Genomic DNA, 21,823 nt, shown 5'->3' with positions numbered 1-21,823 from the left:
CCTGTGGCTGATCACTGGAGTTCCGGGTCTCAATTAGGTCATTGTGAACTTGTTGTTGCAAAATGACCGTTCATTTCGATATCTAAATGGAAAGGTTTTTTTAAATGTTGTTGCTCGTCAACCCTAACTAGTGTATTCAATCGGAGATGAGGTATATTTGGAGTCGGTTTTTTGTGATTCTACATTCTACATTCTTTATAACTCCCAAGAGAAGCAGGGTGCATTACAGGAAATATGCCTACGATATATTTAACTAAAGTCTAAATAGCACCCAATATTACTCTTTATATAATATTTCAAATTGGAATTTGAAGCATTGCAAAACTAAAGTAATTAAAAACGTCCCTCGTCTCAATTCAATAAGAACTTCAGGGTGTAGCATTGCACTGGGAAGCATAGCATTGCATTGTCAATTCACATCAAAAGTAAAGTCAGATGCAAAAATAAATTAAAATATATATATTATTTTAGCTTGCATACATTCCACAGCAACCAAGTAGGTAAGTATGGCGGAAATCCATGGGGGCCCTTCCTTCCACTCTCTGTTGACAGTGTTTTGTAGCTGTCTGCCTATGATTGTACCATTTAGTCAGGTTCAGCACTTTTGGTGGAATCCTTTTAGTTTCTGGTGACATTTGGATTCATGATCACAACCTGCCTGGTAATCAAAAGACAGCAGAGAGAGACAGCGAATACAAGGGTGCCTCATGTTAAACTATGTTGTCCAAAGTTTAACATGACAGAAAGCAGTCTTTGACAAGGCTCATGTTAAAACCCCAAAACAAACAACAGCGAACAATTTACAAAATTAAGTAAGCCTAAATAGCTAAAAATTGCAAGATATGTTTCTATAATAAGGAATTAAATTTGGCCAACGATGATAAACTAGTTTTTTAAATTGGTGAACAGAGTCAAGGTTGCAACAACAACCATTAATTCTAAAATAGTTAGGATAATAGCAATAAATTAAAAACTTTTTTTGAGATGCCACAACCAAATCTGTAGCAGATAATAAAAGCATGCATTAAGATTCTATGTTGATAGTTTAAAGAGAACCATCTAAGCAGTTCCTCTTTCCTTGCAGCCTTCTACCGTTGACATGTTTTATAAAGGATGTGGGGGTGTCTGATAGACAATGTCAGGAAAACACAGAGGAATGAGCGACAGGAAATTGATTCACCAAATGTAATTTTAAAGTTGTTACCGTGCACTTCAGTTTTTAAGCGCAACTCAATTCTCCAGGAGAGAAAGTAAAATACAAATACATTTATAGGAAAGTATAATTTAATCAATACCAAAAATGTATTTTTGTGTTATGTATTTGTTTTATGTCATATATTTACGGGTACAGCAAATGTTGTATTTTTACACAGAAAGAAAAACAAGGTAGTTGTGAATAAAAAACAAATGTTCAACTCTTATGTTGCTGTAGCCTTTCTATTTAGACAACAACTTTGTTACCCAAACATCGATGTATCATTGCTAATATACTTTATGTACACGGTTACCTGGTCTGTCCACAGATCCTGTCTTTATGAAGATGTGCAGATCTGCAGCACCATGGTCTCAGACATGTCCCGCTTACTGCATGCCCTGCTGGTTAGGTGAGTACGGCCGAACCATCACTTATCACCTGCCTCTTCTGGTGTGTGTACTCCTCTTATTCACAATGGTCACCGATCACCCATACAATATTGTTCCTTTATTTTATAGATATAGATTGACAACATGGCTCTTGCATATATTGATACAAGAACCAAAACAGTGTTCACATCACATAAAAATATAACAAATTATTTAAATATAGGATGGTATAAAGTTACAGTAAATGTGTCATTGGCCCCTGAATTATCTGTCCAGACTTTCCGTCATGACTGAAGACTTCACAGAAAGCACGTTTCAGTTGTTCATAATCTCAAATATAGCTGATTCTTTATCTGCCGCAGCAGGAGTAGTATGCAATAACATCTTATTACACGCGTCACATCATCATTGTAAGACCTGTATGTTATATGTCAGCATATTTCACCTGGAGCGTAATGTAATCCCACTTCAAGAGAGATGCGTGACACGGGGAGCGGGAATTCTGTATGTGTATGGCTTCTTTCAAATGTTTGGATTTGAATGAAATGTCATGAAGGCAAACATAACCTATTGGATAATTCTGTCTGATAATAATAATAATCAAGGTAATAATTTATATACAAATACTTTTACTTTAGTGCCTAGGTCTTTATCTTCAACATAATAAATCAGGGAAATATAAAATGATACAATGGTGGTCAGGTTGTTTCTAAGGGGCAGTAAACTACTATGTAATGTCAAGTAAACTGTGAGCGTGCATTTGATACGTCCATTTCTTTTCTTAGGCTGAGAAAAATTCTTATGTTAGGAGGTGTGTGTGTCTTTGGGAGAGTGTCTGTGTGTGTGCTACCAATGTGTCTACCAATTGTATGTTCAGATTCATCATAGAAAAACTGTCTTCGGCTATACACCTATTTAAATAAAAATAGTTGATAGGATTTGCTCATATTAATAATTATTTATGGGTACATATTTTTCCTCTAAAGCTAAAGAACTTGCAGGGACAACAACAATAATCTGAAACCAAAAATGAATTCACGTTAAAATGTTAAACATCCTGACTGTAAAGTTTATAGATGCTCTCCCCTTTTTCACAGCGTAAACTTTTTTTGTACGAGTGTAGACCTCAAACTTTACGATATACGATAATATATTTAAACTATGAACCTGCTAAAAACATGTCCAGAAATATATATACACAAATATATGTACATGTAGATGTGAACATTTAGGAGAGCTCTGCCTGGAGGTCTCTTGTAAAAGAGTTTAATTTCAGGAAACCAACCCTGAGAGAAATAAAGGTGCATTAAAATAAATTTAAATAAAAGAAGCGGCAGACCAACAGTTTCAGGAGTGCGGCGCAATACAGTGCCGTGAGGCTGCGGCGGGAACACCTGCCGGGTGCAAATTTCACTGTACCGGGAAGTAGTCTCTCTCTCTCTCTCTCTCTCTCTCTCTCTCTCTCTCTCTCTCTCTCTCTCTCTCTCTCTCTCTCTCTCTCTCTCTCTCTCTCGGTCGCCTCGTTGCTCGCCTCCACACCTCGTAATGAAACCAACCACCACCTCCGTCGGCTCTTCCCGGCTACCACTGTGCACAGTCATGACAAGCTCTCTGTCTGAGTCTCACTCACACACACAATCACACATGCTCCCTCCTTCACTTACGTGACATTTAGGGCCGTACCCTTGATTCAATGATGGGTATGCGTGTGTGGGTGAGTAAGTGTGTCTGTGTTTGTGTGTGTGTGTGTGTGTGTGTGTGTGTGTGTGTGTGTGTGTGTGTGTGTGTGTGTGTGTGTGTGTGTGTGTGTGTGTGTGTGTGTGTGTGTGTGTGTGTGTGTCTGTGTGTGTGTGTGTGTGTGTGGTTGTGTGCATGTGTGTGTGTTTGTCTGTGTGTGTGTTGTGGTAACCCGGTACTCGTTGGTTGCGGGTTCCAGGTACAAATGAGTCAAATAGTCAGGGTTCTAGCCGGGCTTGGCATTTATTCACAGGAAAACCGGGGTATACAGGGTCCCTTAACAAGATCAACTTAGGGTCTCCGTGAGCCTCTAACGGGTCGTCGTCTCTTGGGCTTCCTCGCTCTCCATGGTTCCCGGTCCCTTCTGTCTGTCCTCGTGGCCCTTTTAACGTGGCTCCTGCTCCCTCCAGCAGGTGTCCCCCAATCAAGCTGATAGGGGAGAGAGAAGTGGTGCTCTCTGTCGCCAGTCGGTGGGTGCCGGCAGTATATGCCGTCCACCACCTCACCTCGGACCCGCCCGGGCCGAGGTTTATGGGGCGGGATGCCACAGTGTGTGTATGTATGTGATTTGTGTGGGTGAGTAAGTGTGTCTGTGTTTGTGTGTGTGTGTGTGTGTGTGTGTGTGTGTGTGTGTGTGTGTGTGTGTGTGTGTGTGTGTGTGTGTGTGTGTGTGTGTGTGTGTGTGTGTGTGTGTGTGTGTGTGTTTGTGTGTGTATGTGTATGTATGTGGTGTGTGTGGTTGTGTGCATGTGTGTGTGTTTGTCTGTGTGTGTGTGTGTTATTGAGGCTGGTGTTTCCGTATGTTCCCCATTAGCCAAGCACTTGTTTACAACTGACTGGCTGGGCGTAGAGGTTGAGGGTGTGAAGCCTCTTAGGTGTGAGTGCTAATATAATACCAATGTGTTACAGTACACTTCCTCTGAAGATGGGTACCTACAATCTTTCGCTGTCTCAAGAAAATGTGATTTAGAGATCAAATCACATTTTCACATCTCCTTCAAATGATTAGACCAGATATTTGATTTGGTTCTTAATCCTTTCTGGCCTGGGACGCCATTTTTCGATCGAAAATCCTTGTCAGCTCAACGTGTTTTTGCTTACCTGCATACCGTTCCAACCCTGTCTGCATCTGCTCATAACATCGATTTGATTGGCACCATACATGTTAGATAGCAGCCATTTTCTTGAAGGTTTGCCTTGAAGACACATTTTTTGTTACAAAAATATACACCAAGAAATAAATAAGGACATAACATGATATCGTATACATTGGGAATCTCCCTTTACCCTATAGAAGGGGTTCCTGCATAGGGTCTCAAACCCAAGGATGGGAAAATGGGCTTTGTAGAGCAGGCAACCATAGCAGAATGAGGACAAACACATGGCGTATGAGGGACAGCCAAGCTCCTCCAGTAAGAGAAAGCTGAATGGTTGCAGGTTCAAACCCAAATTTCCACTACTTTTTGGTGGATTAGTGGATTCTCCAATTTTCCACTATTGTGTAATGTTTAAGAGGATCCCCATTAGCTGTCACCAAAGTTGGACAAGCTAGTCTTCCTGGGGTCCACATAGGGGGGGACCAACGGACTTCAGTGGGGGTTTCGCTTATGCAAACAAGTGTGCGCCTGCAACCAGAGGGGGCGCCAAAATACCTATTCCCCACACAATATTATGTCGTACTTCATTGATAACCGCTGCGCAGCGCATTTTTTTTTTTTATTGCTCGTGGCGCCCCCCATGTGATTTGCCGCCCCCCACAAATATGCCGCCCCGGGCGTCTGCCCGGGTCGCCCGTGCCTAAAACCGCCACTGACTATACGACTATATACCTGTAGGCAGGGCTTCCTTTAGCCAGTGACCCAAACTACCTCAAGGTTTTATTTAAATCTCGATTCTGGTTTGGAGAAATAGAAACGACTACCTAGTAAGTTGTCAGTGAATCTCTTCTGTGGTCTGGCGGTGCTTATCAGTGACGCAGGTACTGTCCAAAACCACTGTCTCTAGGTGAAGGTGTTAATAGTTCCATGGAGTGTGGTGAGGTTAATGGTTAACGCCATCTTAGCGAGTTGAAGAAGTGTCTTTAAACTTGGCCCACCTAGAGTTGAAAATGGTCTTATACATTAGGAAGGAGCATTGATCATATCCACATATATCTGTATCATGATGTTCTTTTCAATGTCATCTCTGTTTGAATGAGGGAATTCCCACGCCCATGTCCGTGGTCATATCAATATGTGTGTGTGTGTGTGTCTATGTGTGTGGGCAAGTTTGAGTGTATTGATCTTCAGATCCAGATTAAAAAGGAACAGAGAGGGGGCTCTGTACTCAAAACGGAAGTGTGTGTGTGTGTGTGTGTGTGTGTGTGTATGTGTGTGTGTGTGTGTGTGTGTCTTCGTATTACATCTTACATTACATTACATTCGCACATACATACATTTTTGTCCCTCTTGTCACTCGTGTCTGTGAGCCGCAATCATTCACGTGTCAGGGCATGTGAATTATGTGTCTCTGAGAACACCTACATGAACACTCACATACAAAGCTACAAGTAAGCACACACACAGACACATGCCCGCATGGACACAGACACAGACACACATGCATGCACACAAACAAACACACACACACACACACACACACACACACACACACACACACACACACACACACACACACACACACACACACACACACACACACACACACATACACACTTACTCACTCCCTGAGGAAGAATAACTTCTCTTTAGGACAGGATTTTAGAGCATGATCATGGGTAGATACAGGCAGCAATTTACCAAGCATATATTGAATGAGACAATGGGTGTACACAATTCTTATAGGGAAACGTTCACTTCGTGGGCAGTAAGAACAAAAGGCAGGAGGAGTGACCATCATGGAGGTTTTAGGATTGACGATGGCTAAAGTCAGTAATGGCGGGAGAGACCAAGGTAAATTGCAATACACTATTTGAGAAGTGGACATGTCTGCAAGGCTACAAGACAGTTAAAGCAATTGACATAGCAAATAGGTCAGTAGATTGGCATTGCCTGAGTATTGACTTGAAACTGAGGCCATGCAAATGCAATCCAAATGCAGGCTATCGTAACACTTAATTAGATAGGAGAAGGGAGACATCTCCCTTCCAAGGAGAATGTATACAAATCCATTCAAATTCACAAATACACATACAAATCCATATCATTTGCGTATCAATACATATTATAATTACGATTAATATTTCCACGACACTCACAGAGACACACAGGCACACACTCACACAGCGGTCTGGCCTATGCCGTTCATTCACCTGCTCGGTCTCGCTCCTCCTCTCATCTCTTTCCTCCCTCAAACATGTGGTTCACAAACACAGCAGATGCTTCACGCTAAGAACACACATACGCGCACGCACACACACACACACACCGGTTTTCAAAGGACCATGGGAAAGGTAAGATTTATCTTTTGTAACGCACATTTTTTGGACTTTTGTAAGACGAATACTGAAAGCACTTTGCCTACTGTTCATTATTCAACAGTCATCTAAGGCTCTTGTCGTCTGCCTCACGTTGACACAAACAGGCTGTTTGTGTCTATCATCGGGTTTGGCTCCTAAACTATGATAGGATATTTGAAAGTAGAAGATGTCCCTAAGCTATACATTTAGTTTTATCCCGGGTTACGCAACTCCACCTTCTAAGACGACATCAGCGAGTGTCTTCAAGTGTCAAATATGTTGTTGTTCAGTACTCCGCCGCACTCTTCTTCAGATCACGGTTGACATGCCGAGCCTGTTAAACTCCTTAACGCATTAGTTTTCAGCTATAGTTAACTCCCGTCCTTGGACTGAGTTCACATCGGGTTGTTTTGTGCCCGACCTCGGGTTATGCAGCATCGAAGCAAAAAAAGTATATGTGGGCTCCCGAGGGTTGGGTTAGATTTCGATAATGAAGGTGATACACTTGCTTTGCAACATCTTGTTTTGGTTTGTTTCCTATGCGACACACCTGTGTCGATAAGGGCCTGTAACCCAACACTGGTGTGTAGCATTCTCATGTTGTTACGCGTGTCAGTGTTTACCCAAACGCATCCTTATGAACGGGTGCCATAACACACCTGATGCTATCTAGTGTCTACTGCACTTGAGTCCTTCCAGGACATGGGGGCTCTTGAGTTAGTGTGTGTGATCATGTCAAATAAACCGTCATGTAGTGTCAGCTGTGAACGTTTTGCACATACATACTTGGGAAAGTAGCAACTTGATTGCTCTTGAGAAAAGCCAACATGTTAAGATTGGAAAAATGTTGTAAACGCCATTTTGGAAAACATAGTTTTGCTTTACCAAACTATGAAACGCAATACAATAATGGGTTATAGGAACACAGAGGTTGTTGTCTATTTTTGGTCTCGGTTGATTGACCTCCTTTGACATCTGGAAGAGGCTGAATGAGAACAACTGAACTTTGTGCTGAACCCCCCCCCCCCCCCCCCCCCCCCCCTCCACATACACCTATAAACTAACAAAACCAAGAGAATGTATTACATCAATATCAGATCAAATTAAGAGCAATAGAAGTTGCGCAATTTATGATTGAATGAAGTCCATGAATCCAATCATCTGTGGTTATCAATGAATCATGAATCACTGTATAAATCATCGCAAATCTTACAATGAAAAACAAAAACGATATTACCTGTTCTTCATGCCCTGATAAAGTGAATGGTGGTGATACTTTTTGTTCTACAATTCCTTGATTTACAGATTTATTTTCCAGATTCAATTCATGATTTATTTCTTTATGGATTGTAAAACTTGATTTAGTGACATTTTCGCTGGCGGTATGAAACCAATCCCCAAAGAAATATTCAGTACATTACTGAAATAACCAAGAGCAACATATTTCATATCATACATATTCGGATACAGTTCCTAGTCAGTTTCATTACTATGTATCTTATGTCTACTTGCGTCTGAATAAATTTTGTTTTCTATTAAATGCATAAACTGCATTCATTCATTCATGCTTAAACAACATGTCTATCTTTTTCCTCTTTAGATTTCCTTTTGATTTATATTTTTCAACAGACGCAAATCTTTCGCGAACATTTACGGCAGACAGAGTGTACGAATCCACAATCCTATCAACCTACAAGTCGAGATGCGAGAATAATACAAAGTTGCTATTTTTCGTCAAGCTTTTTAAATGAGCAACAAACGTGTTTATACATTTAGTAATATTCATGCAGAGCAGCCTTTATTTGTGTATGTGCATTTGTGTATGTGTGTATGTGTTTGTGGCCCACCTAAATCGCCTAAACGTAAATTTAAATGAATACTGCGTGCACACCTGGTTATAGCAACAGATATATCCCATGCTATCTCTCACAATACTCTGTCATGCATGCTAATTATCACCATGCGGTTGGGATTTAAATGTTTTTAGGTGGTTTTATTTCTCCGTAGAAACGCCCTAAATCTTGAGAAATCCACCTCACCACCAGCCGCTAGTATCAGTGACGGCTCGCCAACGCAAGCGGCGAGGAGCAACGGAAGGAGACGAAGGAGGGAAGAGAAAGAAAGATAAAGGTACGATTTAAATAGAGAAAACTCCCGGCAGGTTGGGTGAGATCCCCCTCCTCTGCTCCGAGAATGGTTTTCCGCTCATTTCAGTGACAACTAAAGAAAATGAGTCTCCTCCACACAAACCCACACTTAGACACAAGTATGAGGTCCCACATACACCATAACATGTACAAATATTAATTCAAACACAGACGTACACACACATGAGTGCCTGAACGCATGCACGCACACACATGCAAGCACGCATGCATAAACACAGACACACACACACACACACACACACATACACTCTCACGCAAACATATGCACACACAAGTATGCATACAACACACAGGCATTCACTCACACACAAACACACATGCATATACAAGTATGCTTGTGTGTGCTTTTGTGTGTGTGTGTGTGTGTGTGTGCGTGTGCGTGTGTGTGTGTGTGTGTGTATGAGCGTTTTTGTATGAACACGCACACACACACATACACACACAAACAAGCACTTATGCATTGACACACACGCACAGATATGCCTACACACACATGCAGACTCATATCATACTGCATATATGCTCACACATAGATGCAGGGCCGCACATGCACATCAACCTATACACCCTGATACACACAAAGTCTGAGCACGGATTCTTGTAACGAACAATTTTGAATATTTGTACATTTAGAGGGTTTGTTGCAAAAAATGCAATTTCCCAGCAGTTGGATTAATATAGAATGATCAAAGAAACTAGCGAAATAGTGCTCATTTAATTTAGACCATGCTTGAAAATAAGATCTTTAAGTAAATAACCTTTTAGAGACTTCACAAACTCAATCAAACGCAACAGGGTTGTGCTGAAATTCGAGATGAGGGAAATGGGATATTTTCCTCAATAAAACCCCATTCTGAGTCACTTACTTTTTGTTGATAAACACGGACGATCATGTTATCCATGTTATTCATTATCGGCAGCAGCAGCTTCTAAGCTTCTGGATGTGTTTGAAGGCGTCAGTGAGGGGCCTATGCTAATGCTGGAGAAGGTATATCCACCTCATCTAAACATGACCATGTTAATCAGGACACACACAGACACACCATGAGGTCGACTGTAACTTCTTACATGACCTTTGTTTTACGCAAAAGTTTCCAAATGTTCTGGGAAGTTTTTGCCGCTCACTCAATAATACCATAATATGGTACATCATTAGTCCTTCCATATTTTTGGCATGGGTTTGTTTCACTTCCATACCACACACAGAGTGGCAGGTCTACACGATAAGCCTTTACAGACACCTTTTAACAGGTCACTATTGCCGGCCGACTTTATGTTGGATGTTAATAGCCATACGTGCTTACAGCCCCTCCAGCAACAAAGGATGGTCCAAACTAAATTCCAGATGATTTAATATCAGAGTTGAGATTCTTAGATATGATTATTAAAGTCTGATTTGTGAGACTACATCCGTCTAAATTGTAATATATAAATAAAAAGTTATTAAAATACTGCAGGGATGGAGTTACTTGACAAGTTCATGGAGTATATATTATTGCCATCCCCAAATACATTAACCTTCTGCAGTGAGCCAGCCAGTGGCTGAACTTTATAAAAGGGAGCTCTCTGACATTTATGTGTGTGTGTGTGTGTGTGTGTGTGTGTGTGTGTGTGTGTGTGTGTGTGTGTGTGTGTGTGTGTGTGTGTGCTAGCATTTGTGTGTCCAATTTATGATACTGGTAGCGGTTGACTGTGTGGTCGTGGCTGAAGATTTCATGTTTCTTGTTTCTTGTTTTGTGTGTGTGTGTGTGTGTGTGTGTGTGTGTGTGTGTGTGTGTGTGTGTGTGTGTGTGTGTGTGTGTGTGTGTGTGTGTGTGTGTGTGTGTGTGTGTGTGTGTGTGTGTGTGCGTGTGTGTGTGTGTGTGTTGCCAGCACTGTCTGTAGAGGGCTCAGATTCTTCATGGTCTTCCTACAGGTTTTCGGCCCTTCTCACTGCACTAGTCAGCTGACTAAGCCGAGGGTTAAGCATTGCTAACAGCCAACACCCACACACTCACAAACATAGAACACACACACACATGCACACACACACACACAACCGCAAACAAAGATACACACACTCACAAACATAGAACACACACACACATGCACAAACACACACACACACAACCGCAAACAATGATACACACACTCACAAACATAGAACACACACAGACACACACCTGTGTGCACACATGCATACATACACACACACACATACACACAAACATAGAGACACGCACAAAACAATGTGAAAAACATATTCACTGACAAGAACACACTCACACACATCACACACACATACACACACACACACACACGCACACACACAAAGATGTATTTTTTGCTTCCTGTTGTTATGTGGTGTGAGTGAGAATGAGAATGAAAAGAGTTTAACGCTCGCAGGCCGAGCGAGAGACGGCGACAAAAAGCGAGGGAGCGAGCGAGAGAGAGAGACAAAGAGATAAAGAGAGAGATAAAGGTGAAGAATGGGCACAAAGATGGCAAGAGAAGAGAAGATTAGGTGGAAGGTGAGACAGTGGGGGGGGGGGGGGGGGGAGGAGGAGCCAGGAGATAAAGATAGTCAGAAGAGGGAGATCCGACAGCGCTCGTTTCCTCAGGATGTGGTTACCACGACAACGAGAAACAGCGAGACAACATCAGAACCCCTCTCATCCACCTTTGACACCTGCGTAAAAAGTGTGCGACTACGTTTATGTGTGTGTGTGTGTGTGTGTGTGTGTGTGTGCACGCGTGTGCGTGCGTATGTTTGTGAGTCAAACTGGGTATTTATGGTTTTGGGTCTGGTGTGTGTCTTAAGACAAGCGTGTGTGCGCACGAGCGCAGTGTGTGCACTTTGAGTGTCTTTCCTTGCGTTTTTGGACTGTATAGGACCATGGGAAATATATAGTGACTTTGCATTTCAGTCTTATGATCATGAGTGTGATTAACGTCATTATTCTTATCTGCTTCATCAAAATGTGGCCTGTGAATATGCTGTGGCGTTTGAAGAACAGAAGCCCAGAACTGTTACATGGTCACATGTGACGAGAAGAGGTGGGCGGGAGATTGATAGAGAGCCAATCGCAGGTTTAGACCCAGAAAGAGAAAGAGCGAGAGAGAGAGAGAGCGAGAGAGAGAGAGAGAGAGAGAGAGAGAGAGAGAGAGAGAGAGAGAGAGAGAGAGAGAGAGAGAGAGAGAGAGAGAGAGATACATAGCGAGAGAGATAGAGAGTGAGAGAGAGAGAGAGAGAGAGAGAGAGAGAGAGAGAGAGAGAGAGAGAGAGAGAGAGAGAGAGAGATAGAGAGTGAGAGAGAGAGAGAGAGAGAGCGAGAGAGAGAGAGAGAGAGAGAGAGAGAGTCAGACAGATAAGAGAGACAGAGAGAAGAGACTGGATGAGAAGAGCACTGGAGAGAGGAATTAAGAGAATCTGAACAGAAGAACGAGAGTGGATCGAAGAGAAATGCAGACGTTAAATGCTGTTGAAGAACCTCCGCATGTATGTTATCATCTTCTATCTTGCTTCCTCATCTCTCTCTCTCTCTCTCTCTCTCTCTCTCTCTCACTCTCTTTACCTCTGTAGTATCGGGCTCACTCTATGCTCTATTTCTAGAATAAACACGAACAAGAAAGAAGAGATAGCTTGCTCGGCTAAACACATTGGCTTGTTAGCATTTGCATTTGCACTTGCTTACAATAATAAGTTAGCTGGTAGCTGGTTGGTTACGTGAGTTAAGTTAGTAAATTAGCTAACTCACTATTTTGTTTCCCTCGTAGCGCATTCTTCAAAAAAAATAACTGCCATGTTTATTTGTCATTGGGAAGACAGGATAAGATATAATCATGTAGGGCCACCTTATGTCATGTTTTACTTTAAAAAAACAGAATTATTCAATTTAGAGAGGTTGAGGAAATTAGTTTGGTGTTTGGTTCGAGACTTATGTCATTTTATTTGACGTAAAGTTTAAGATTAATCAGCAGAGGATCCAACCTTTGCTAAATAGGCCCCTATGTGAACTGGGACACTTAACATAGTGTTACGGTGGATGCATGGTGTGAAAGAGTGTAAGTGTAAGAAAGGGTGTCAATGTTCATTTCATTTCCCTCGTTCAAATGCACTGGTTACCTTTTCATCCGCCTGTCTCTCCGTCCTTCTTCTAGCTAAAAACCCTGTATCATCGTCATGGCAGACCCTTCAACCACCAAACAGGCCAACACCCATCAACCCCACCACCACTTCAGCCTAACCCGTCTCCAGAGCCCCAGGCCCGGGTACGCCTCCACCACCTGCCGCTCCCCCTCGGACCCCCTCCTGGAGCCAGGAAGCAGCGCAGAACACCCACCGCAGTCCTCCACCAGCTTCCCCACCTCCAGCCCTTCCTGGAGGGGCGTGGAGCACGCCGCAGCCGGGAGGGGGCTCCACCACGGCAGGAACGGTCTGAGTGACGACGGTGACTTAGGGGACCCCCTGGTCCACGAGTGGTCCGACGGCATTCGGGCGAAGGAGGCCTGGGACGGCCGGGGGAGCTGCGGGAGTTCGGCGAGCGAGTTTTACGGGAAAGACGATTACTGCCGCTACGCCGACCGGGCTTTCCACGAGAGGAACGCCGGCGTCGGCGTCGACGTGGAGGGCGAACGAGACGCCCGGGACAGTTTCGACATGGTGTTCCACGACGACGGCGGCGACAAACCGGCCTACAGTCGCTCCGATAGCTTCGAGGTCAGCTACGAGACGGTGTACGATAAGGACGCCCACAGCGCCCTCCCGGTGAGCCACCCCCTGTTCTACGGCATGGACGCGTTCAGACAGAGCAGCGTGGAGGAGGGCAGCGCCGACGGCCAGCCCGGCCTCCACCACGGCTACCTGGGAAGGGTGGAGGACCCGGGTTCGAGCCAGAGCTCCGGGGAAGGTCGATCCTCCCAGGTCCCGGAATGCGGGGACGGCGGTTGGCGGGGTGGCGAGGGCTGGGACCCGCAGGGCGCGGCGGCGGCGCTCAAAGCGCCGCCCCTGACCAACGGGAGGTATCCGCAGAGGCTGGACTCCTTCTCCGAGGCCTTCCAGCCGTACCGCCGGAGGGGGCTGCTCGCGGTCGCCGAGGGGGATCCCGCCGGCCGCCACGCGAGGTTCGAGGCGGGACGGGGCGAGTTCGCGGGCTGGGTGGCGGACAGCGGCCAGGGCTGTCGGCACGGCCCCACTTTGGACCCCTACGGCCCCGCTCACTCCTTCTTCCACTCCCACCCGTCCCTCCCCACCCTCCCCTCCCCTCCGTCCCAGCCCATGCCCTCGGTCCTCAGCCCCCCCCCCACCCCCTTGCCCCCCTCCTCGCTGTCGCCCTCCCAAGGGGAGTGTCCGCATCCGTTCTCCACGGCCGCGGGCCAGAGGGAGGGGGAGTACAACGTCAGCACCATACAGTTTTTCCCCTCACACGCCCACCCCTCCCCCGGCGGAGTTTTATGGAAGCTTCAGGGACTGCCCCATTGCTACCCACCGCAGTCATGTGACCACAGGGCCGTCACCGATGGCAACCAAAGACCTCACCACGGCGAAGAGGGCCAAGGCCTCTCAGGTAGATGGAGCCGGGGCCAATTGGTTCTTTCGCCCTCAGAATTCTTTTTTGCAAATATTCCTTTGCCTCTGATGGGTTATCACTTCCACCTCCAACTGCATAATCATCATCAATATTATAATTAGATTTTTTATTTTTATTATAATTGTTATGATTAAATGTTTCAAATAAATTGTCTCAATGAGCAAACTCAAGTGTAGAACGATAGGAATATTCTTCAAAAAAAAATTGGCTAGATATTCTTTGTTGACCAATATATTTGACAAAATTTCCCCCCCAAAAAATTCGGGCTATACTTTATCTAAACCGGAACCATCTTAGTGGGGAGGTTGGCTGAAATGGACTCTTTTTATAGATATGCACCACACTTAGCGATATGTGAGACACCGTTTTTTTTCCTACAATGAAACCCCTGTGCTTACCTCACATCCATCAAATACTCAATATATTGACATTTTTATGTTGATATTGCTGCTTTTTAATTTAATGAATTTATTGGTAGCAAAGGTGCTAAATTTGATCTCTAATTTCTAGTGTCTAATTTTCTTAACCTCCTTTGCTTCTCTTCCTTCCAGAACATCAAAGTGTCCTAATGGCGCCTGAATCATCCTTCATGAGCTGCTCCCCACTCACTCCCTCCTCCCTCACCCCCTCATTCCCAACGGCCTCCCCCCTCCATCCATCATTCCATCCGGCTCACCTGCCGTCCTTCCACCAGAGGAAGGATGGACGCATCACTTCCTGTCCGTCACAGGCTCTAGAGGTGCAGAGTGGATATCTTAGTCAATCACATCCCAAGGTTCAGGATAGTCACTGTTGTTGTTTTTTACTTGATAAAATGATAAACAAGAATCATCTTGAAGTTGCCGAAATTATTGCTCAGTTTTAAATATGTAATTATGTTTCAAATATCTTTGAAGAAAACATGAATATACAAATATATAAATAAATACAGTTTTAAATATTTGGATCAAACTCTTTACAGCCAACCACTCAACAGTTTGGTAAAGAGAGACAGAAAGAGAGACAGACTGAGAGACAGACAGAGAGACAGATAGAGAAACAGACAGTATATGTAGAAACCAAAACCTCAAACACACTTTTCTCTCCTCCCCCTCAATCCAACAGATTAGAAACCCCTCGACCTACAGGGAAACTCCATTTCTCAGCATGCTTCACCACAGGGAGGCCGCCCAAAGGCAGGGCCATTACACTCCTCGACCAATCCTCAATCCAATCCGGCAGGGGGCGGGGCTATACTCCTCCGCTTCGCCTCTCAGTCCCAGCCCAAGGGAGATGGTCAGAGGGGGAGATGTAGAGGAACAGTATGCTGAAGCACCGTGAGTATGAAGGGCAGCAATAGTGTTTAGCTCCTGCTAAATGAGGATGAATGAGTCAATAGCGTATAGAGAGACATTCTTAGTGTTTAGTTGAAAAACATTGCTATTGTGCTAATATTGACAGAATATGCCTCTATCGCCTTAAAGTGAAAATAACAGTGTCGTTGTTTTTTTCTGGTGTCCAGGTGTATCAACGTCGGTCCTGACTTCCAGGCAGAGCTCCCCACCTGCCACCCAGAGTGGGAGGAGTCACCCTTCCCCATGGAGGAAGCGTCGCCGAGGGAACAGTTGCTATGGAAACCATTCCCCCTGTTGGAAGAGAGTGTCGTCGTGCAGGATCACGGTAATGTACAGGACAGTCGGGAAACTACAGTGCCTGATTTGGTTCAAATTGTTTTTCTAAGTGTGTGAACTACAACTTATGTCACAGTTAAAATGTGCAGCCATGCCGGGTCAGTCGCAAATGTTTATTAGTCTGGAAGCTTCCAAGGTGCGTTGTAGACAAAAATGCCTTTTGACGAAATTGTACAGACGTACAACCAATCACGGCAATGACACTTGTGACGCAACAGCGGCAGCCATCTTGGTTTCAAACCTGCCCCATATTAGAAAACCGGTTGAAGTTGGTCTGACTAGGGACAGGTCTGAGGGAAATCTTTCTGAACGGGAGAGGGGCCAGCCACATATGCAAGAGCAATTATAACATGACCTTTGAGTTTTGTTTGTTTCAAAGGCTTTGAGTCTTCCATATGAAACACGAAAGTCTTGATTAAAAAGTCTGTGTCTGTGTGTCTGTGTGTCTGTCTTTCTGTCTGTCTGTCTGTCTGTCTGTCTGTCTGTCTGTCTGTCTGTCTGTCTGTCTGTCTGTGTGTGTGTGTGTGTGTGTGTGTGTGTGTGTGTGTGTGTGTGTGTGTGTGTGTGTGTGTGTGTGTGTGTGTGTGTGTGTGTGTGTGTAGTTGAGCAGCTGCTGTCAATGTGTAATTCTAGCTGCCTGCCAGGAGGGGGGGCCAACACAGAGCTGGCACTGCATTCCCTGCATCGCTGCAACGGAGACACAATGGTGAATATAACGCGACTGTCACAAACCTGTTCCCTTTAAATTCATTCATTCATTTTAAAAACAAAACCTGTATGTTGCCTGTATCCATCCTCAGACAATGCTTTTGTGGTTGCACTGATTGAATCTTTCACTCACTCACTCACTCACTCACTCACTCACTCACTCACTCACTCACTCACTCACTCACTCACTCACTCACTCACTCACTCACTCACTCACTCACTCACTCACTCACTCACTCACTCACTCATTCACTCATTCAATTACACACCCACTCACTACCTTCATTCATTTTTCTTCCTTCTTTCATTTTCCTCTCATCCGTGCTCATCTCATCCCTCGCTCCATCACTCCGTCCCTGAAGGCTACCCTGGAGATGTTGCTGCTGTCGTTGCACACGGCGGCCGGAGACTACCACTACTCTGGTGCTCACGGTTTACCCTCTTTTCAAACAAACTTTATGTGTAAAGCATTTTTGATGCAAAACTGCACAAAAACAACAAAACCAGATAAAAATAAATAACAATAAAATAACATGTTAGAGATACTTTTAAACACATTAAAACTAAATCACTCACAATTCTGTGACTGCAATAAACGATTAAAACAGTTTGGCGGTAAGCAGCTTTTGAAAGGCTGTCACTTTTAGTTTGTTTTGGTATGCTGTACCTTCTAAACCGGTGTGTTGAACTTTGTAATTATTGGTTTATTTTGTTATTTACTATTCATCACCTCTTTAACTCTGTTCCTCTATCTCTAACCGTCCCTCCCTCTCTTTTTCTCTCACTCTCTCTCTCTCTCTCTCTCTGTCTCTGTCTCACCCCCTCTCTCTCCTTCTCTCTGCATCTCTCAATTCAAATGAGCTTTATTGGCATGGAAGAAAACAAACATTTACGAAACAAAGAATAAATAATACAGAAATATAATATGTGTGAACAATCTCTCTCTGCAGGCAGCGACATGTGGACCGACCAGGAGAGGGCAATGTTCAGCGAAGGCCTGAGGACTCTGGGCAAAGACTTCTCCTCCATACAGAACATGGTACGAACCACGGCTACATGCGGCCTCCGCAAAGATCACAAAGACACACACACACACACACACACACACACACACACACACACACACACACACACACACACACACACACACATACACACAAATACACACACAAACACTTACACTGTAACTCAGCAAAGAAGACATTACACACAAGTGTAATGTGTCATTTGCTGAGTGATAAGGCATTGTGACCTATTACTGGGGTTTGTGAGGGAGGAACGATAGTGTCTGGTTTCAAACCCTAATGTCCCAACCACGATAGCTTTAAACACATTTCAAAAGAGATGCAATGTGAATACTTATGTATGCGTTGAAGGGTTCATGTGTCTTTAATTGAGTGTGTGTGTGTGTGTGTGTGTGTGTGTGTGTGTGTGTGTGTGTGTATTCTGCAGGTGAGAACCAAGAGTGTGCGTCAGTGTGTTGAGTTCTACTACCTGGGTAAGAGGCTGGTGGACATGCAGCGGAGACAGGCCAAAAGACTGATAGAGGCGGAGGCAGCTGAAGCCATGGATCAGCAGGTCAACACACACACACGCACGCACGCACGCACGCACGCACGCACGCACGCACGCACGCACGCACGCACGCACACACGCACGCATGCACGCACGCACGCACGCACACACACACACACACCAACACACACGCACACACACACACAAACACACGCACACAAACATACATGGACTGAAGCCCACCATCGTGATGGCAGTAAACCTTTGCTCTTTCATTTCCGGATGTGTTTGTACAATCCCTCTCCTGCACCCTTTACCCCTGAACCTTTAACCAATAGGACAGTGATGTCATGTGGATGTCATTGTACCATTTACTTATTTACGTGGGGAGATTGGCATGCTCTGCCTGTGTTCACGTGGGTCTGGTTTCCCTCTCACACTGAAATACCAAAGGTTAACGTCAGGTTTGGGTTTAGTTGTATGCGTTGTTAGCTTTTGACCCCATCCCATTTCTACCCCTTACCCCTTCCCCTTCCCCTTACCCCTCCCCCTTACCCCTTCCCCTTCCCCCTTCAAAACAAGGGGAAGGGGTAAGGGGAAGGGTAAGGGGTAAACATGAGATTAGGCCTTTATGTCAGTCAGAAAGTCTTTCCTAGAAATCTTCTGGAAATCAGTTAGGATTGGTCAACTACAGAGGATAGATTAAACTTAGATCTAACTTTCTAAAACAGGTACTTACTAACTAACTAGCATATTAGCAACAAAGATTGTGTCTGTGTTCATTCTGTCAAACCTGCTCTTTCCCTCTGACCTCACTCATTCCCTTAAACACTTACATACAGACTTTCTCTGCCTGCTCAGATTAAATCTTTTCCCACAGGGCATTCTGTCTGTCACATACAGACAGAATGCCTTCGCATACATGCTCATAAAACTCACCCACAGAGAATTACATGCTGGCGATTATTTCATGTTTCTGTAGATGACCACTGTCCCCCAACCAATGAGGACGTTGGTTGGACCGGAAAGGGCGGTACCTGCTCCATCGACTACCATCTTCCCTTGTAAAATGTGTGGCAAGTGAGTAGGACCTGCTGTATTGGAGTGCTCAAGTTATGTCCTCTTGCCAATGCCAACAGATGGTTTGGATTTTACAACTTGCCTTCTAATTCTATTCTCTCTCTCCGGTTTACTCCTTCCTCCATCTTGCTTTTGGTTTATAAACCAACCTCCCTATCCATCCTCTTTTCCTCGGTATTCCAACTTTCTCTTTTCAATTTAACTTTTTATTCATTTATGTTTATTTTCATCGTTCTCTTTCATTCGTTCCTCCCTTCCCTCCTTCCTACTTTCCAACCTTTCCCCCTATCCAGAATGTTCTTCAAGATAAAGTCGCGCAACGCCCACATGAAGATCCACCGTCAGCCGCCGGAGGACTGGAGCGAGCGCCGGCTCCATCCCCAGCTCCTCACCCACCGGCTCAACAGCCTCGCCCCCAACCTGGGGGGCAGTGGTGCTCTACTCCAGCCCCAGGCTTCTCCCCGGGCCTACTCCTTCCAAGGCATCACTCTCCCCTCCAACAACAACAGCAACAACAGTCATACAGACAGTGTTTTGAACTCGTTTGAGGTAAACAACGACCACAGCAGCGGCGGCAGCGGTGTTGCTCATGCCAGCGACATGGGCATTAGGAATGGCATTAGCACTTTATCAGCCTTTAGCAACATGAGCGAGACAAACCCTCATGATGTTCTTGGGGGCGGGGTCAGTGACTCTGCGGCCAATCAGAGAGGGCCTCCAAATGTTCGGTCACCTGTCCATTCACCCTGGACTCAGTGGATGGGCTAAGAACCTGTGGAATCAAGTCGGCTCAGGGGTACTTCGAATCATTTTTTATAGCGAGATATCTTTTGCCAGAGCAAAAGAGGTACATTTTTTTGGGCAAATAATATTCAAATTTTTTGCAACCCTGTTTTTTGTATGAAATGTTTACTTTTAGGGGAGCTCTGAGGCCCGTACTGTTTTTACAAAGATGTGTTATTGCAGTACGCTGAGTATTGTGGACTGAAAGTTTCCATCAGTTTGGATCCACATCAATTCATTGCACGCTCAGCTTGTCGCACACACACACACATGACACACACACACACACACACACACACACACACACACACACACACACACACACACACACACACACACACACACACACACACACACACACACACACACACACACACACACACACACACACTCACCTAGTTCTTATACAGTACTCAAATGGGTTAATATTGACCTTGGTGAAACATCTACGGTTGATGTTAAACGGTGTGTGTGTGTGTGTGTGTGTGTGTGTGTGTGTGTGTGTGTGTGTGTGTGTGTGTGTGTGCGTGTATGTGTGTGTGTGTGTGTGTGTGTGTGGGGGGGGGGGGGTTCTGTGTATGAGTGAGTGTGTCTTGTAGATAGATAGTTTCATGCTTTTTCTTTAGAAAACTTTACTCAAACAAGATTCAACTGCACTAAACAAAGTTCTTGAAATATTATTCAATAGTTCTAAATGGAACGTTATTAAAACAGTATTAACAAAAGATAATAAACAGAACAATGTTAAACCAGCATTATTGTGGATAACCATTAATTGTCTGCTCTCTCTTGGTCATTTAGTTTCCTCCTCCTAATCTTTGTCCAGTGAGGAGTTTAATGAAGTGAGTTAGACCTTCTCCTGGTTTCCTACCAGGGGATTGTACTCCCTTGACCTCCTGTCTTTGCGTGCGTACATGAGTCTATGTACGCAAACTGTTTGCCCATTGTGAAACCCAGCCGGCCCAGCACAGTGTGAGGCAGGCCAAACACCTTGCTGTCCATGCGTTCCACAGTCCAACATGACCGGCAGCACTAGGGGGCCGCGGGGCCCCAGCCATGCTCTGCCTGCTCCGGACTCTATGGGACGGCTGCAGGGGCCGATTCCCGGCCCTCAGGTCCACTTCACGGCCTTGTACTTTACACACGACGTCATCCCCTCACCTGTCACATGTCACCTGCTTTTATGAGGGCTGGGGCAGGGTCGGCCGGCCACTGGCTCCCAGGGGGTACGGCTCACAGACAAAAGGTGCTGGGGTCGATTCCCATTAGCTGCCTATTACTCCTATACCTGTTCCTTAATCCTTAATGCATGTTTGGGGCAGTTTCTCCAAGTCCTCTGGGACTTGTTAAGCCATTTCTGAAGTTTGTAACTGTTATTGATGGCTGTATAAATGCACAAATGGATAAATGGAACATGTTACATTTAATTAACCCTGTTTTTCTGAAATCTATACTCATAAATGCATACATTATACATATGTTTTATTTGTACACATAATGTTCTCTATTAATAAACATGACTGAAATTCCCGTTTTCCCTAGCCTGAGAAA

At 44.6% G+C, this 21,823-nt stretch overlaps 1 protein-coding gene across 3 annotated transcripts; it reads left to right on the top strand.

The window, feature by feature from the left end:
• The first annotated feature begins 6,672 nt into the window (after positions 1 to 6,672).
• LOC115529733 (uncharacterized) lies at positions 6,673 to 21,813 on the top strand. 3 transcript variants are annotated; one of them, XM_030338717.1, is made up of 12 exons: positions 6,673 to 6,772; positions 8,786 to 8,908; positions 13,087 to 14,492; positions 15,068 to 15,255; positions 15,621 to 15,832; positions 16,018 to 16,175; positions 16,789 to 16,892; positions 17,257 to 17,317; positions 17,845 to 17,933; positions 18,347 to 18,472; positions 19,392 to 19,489; positions 19,783 to 21,813. In XM_030338717.1, exons 3-12 carry the CDS (start codon positions 13,109 to 13,111, stop codon positions 20,255 to 20,257), a joined length of 2,895 nt encoding a protein of 964 aa, XP_030194577.1. In that variant the 5' UTR covers positions 6,673 to 6,772; positions 8,786 to 8,908; positions 13,087 to 13,108; the 3' UTR covers positions 20,258 to 21,813. The 3 variants fall into 3 exon arrangements, with proteins under 3 accessions (XP_030194577.1, XP_030194578.1, XP_030194576.1); XM_030338718.1 differs by having other exon boundaries at positions 6,688 to 6,772; positions 8,766 to 8,908; XM_030338716.1 differs by lacking the exons at positions 6,673 to 6,772; positions 8,786 to 8,908 and adding an exon at positions 12,181 to 12,424.
• The last annotated feature ends 10 nt before the right edge of the window (positions 21,814 to 21,823 follow it).

Source organism: Gadus morhua, chromosome 17 (assembly GCF_902167405.1).
Source record: "Gadus morhua chromosome 17, gadMor3.0, whole genome shotgun sequence".
NCBI classification, from domain to species: domain Eukaryota; kingdom Metazoa; phylum Chordata; class Actinopteri; order Gadiformes; family Gadidae; genus Gadus; species Gadus morhua.
Note: the sequence above shows the minus strand (reverse complement) of the source record. Positions and strands in the feature narration are given on the sequence as shown.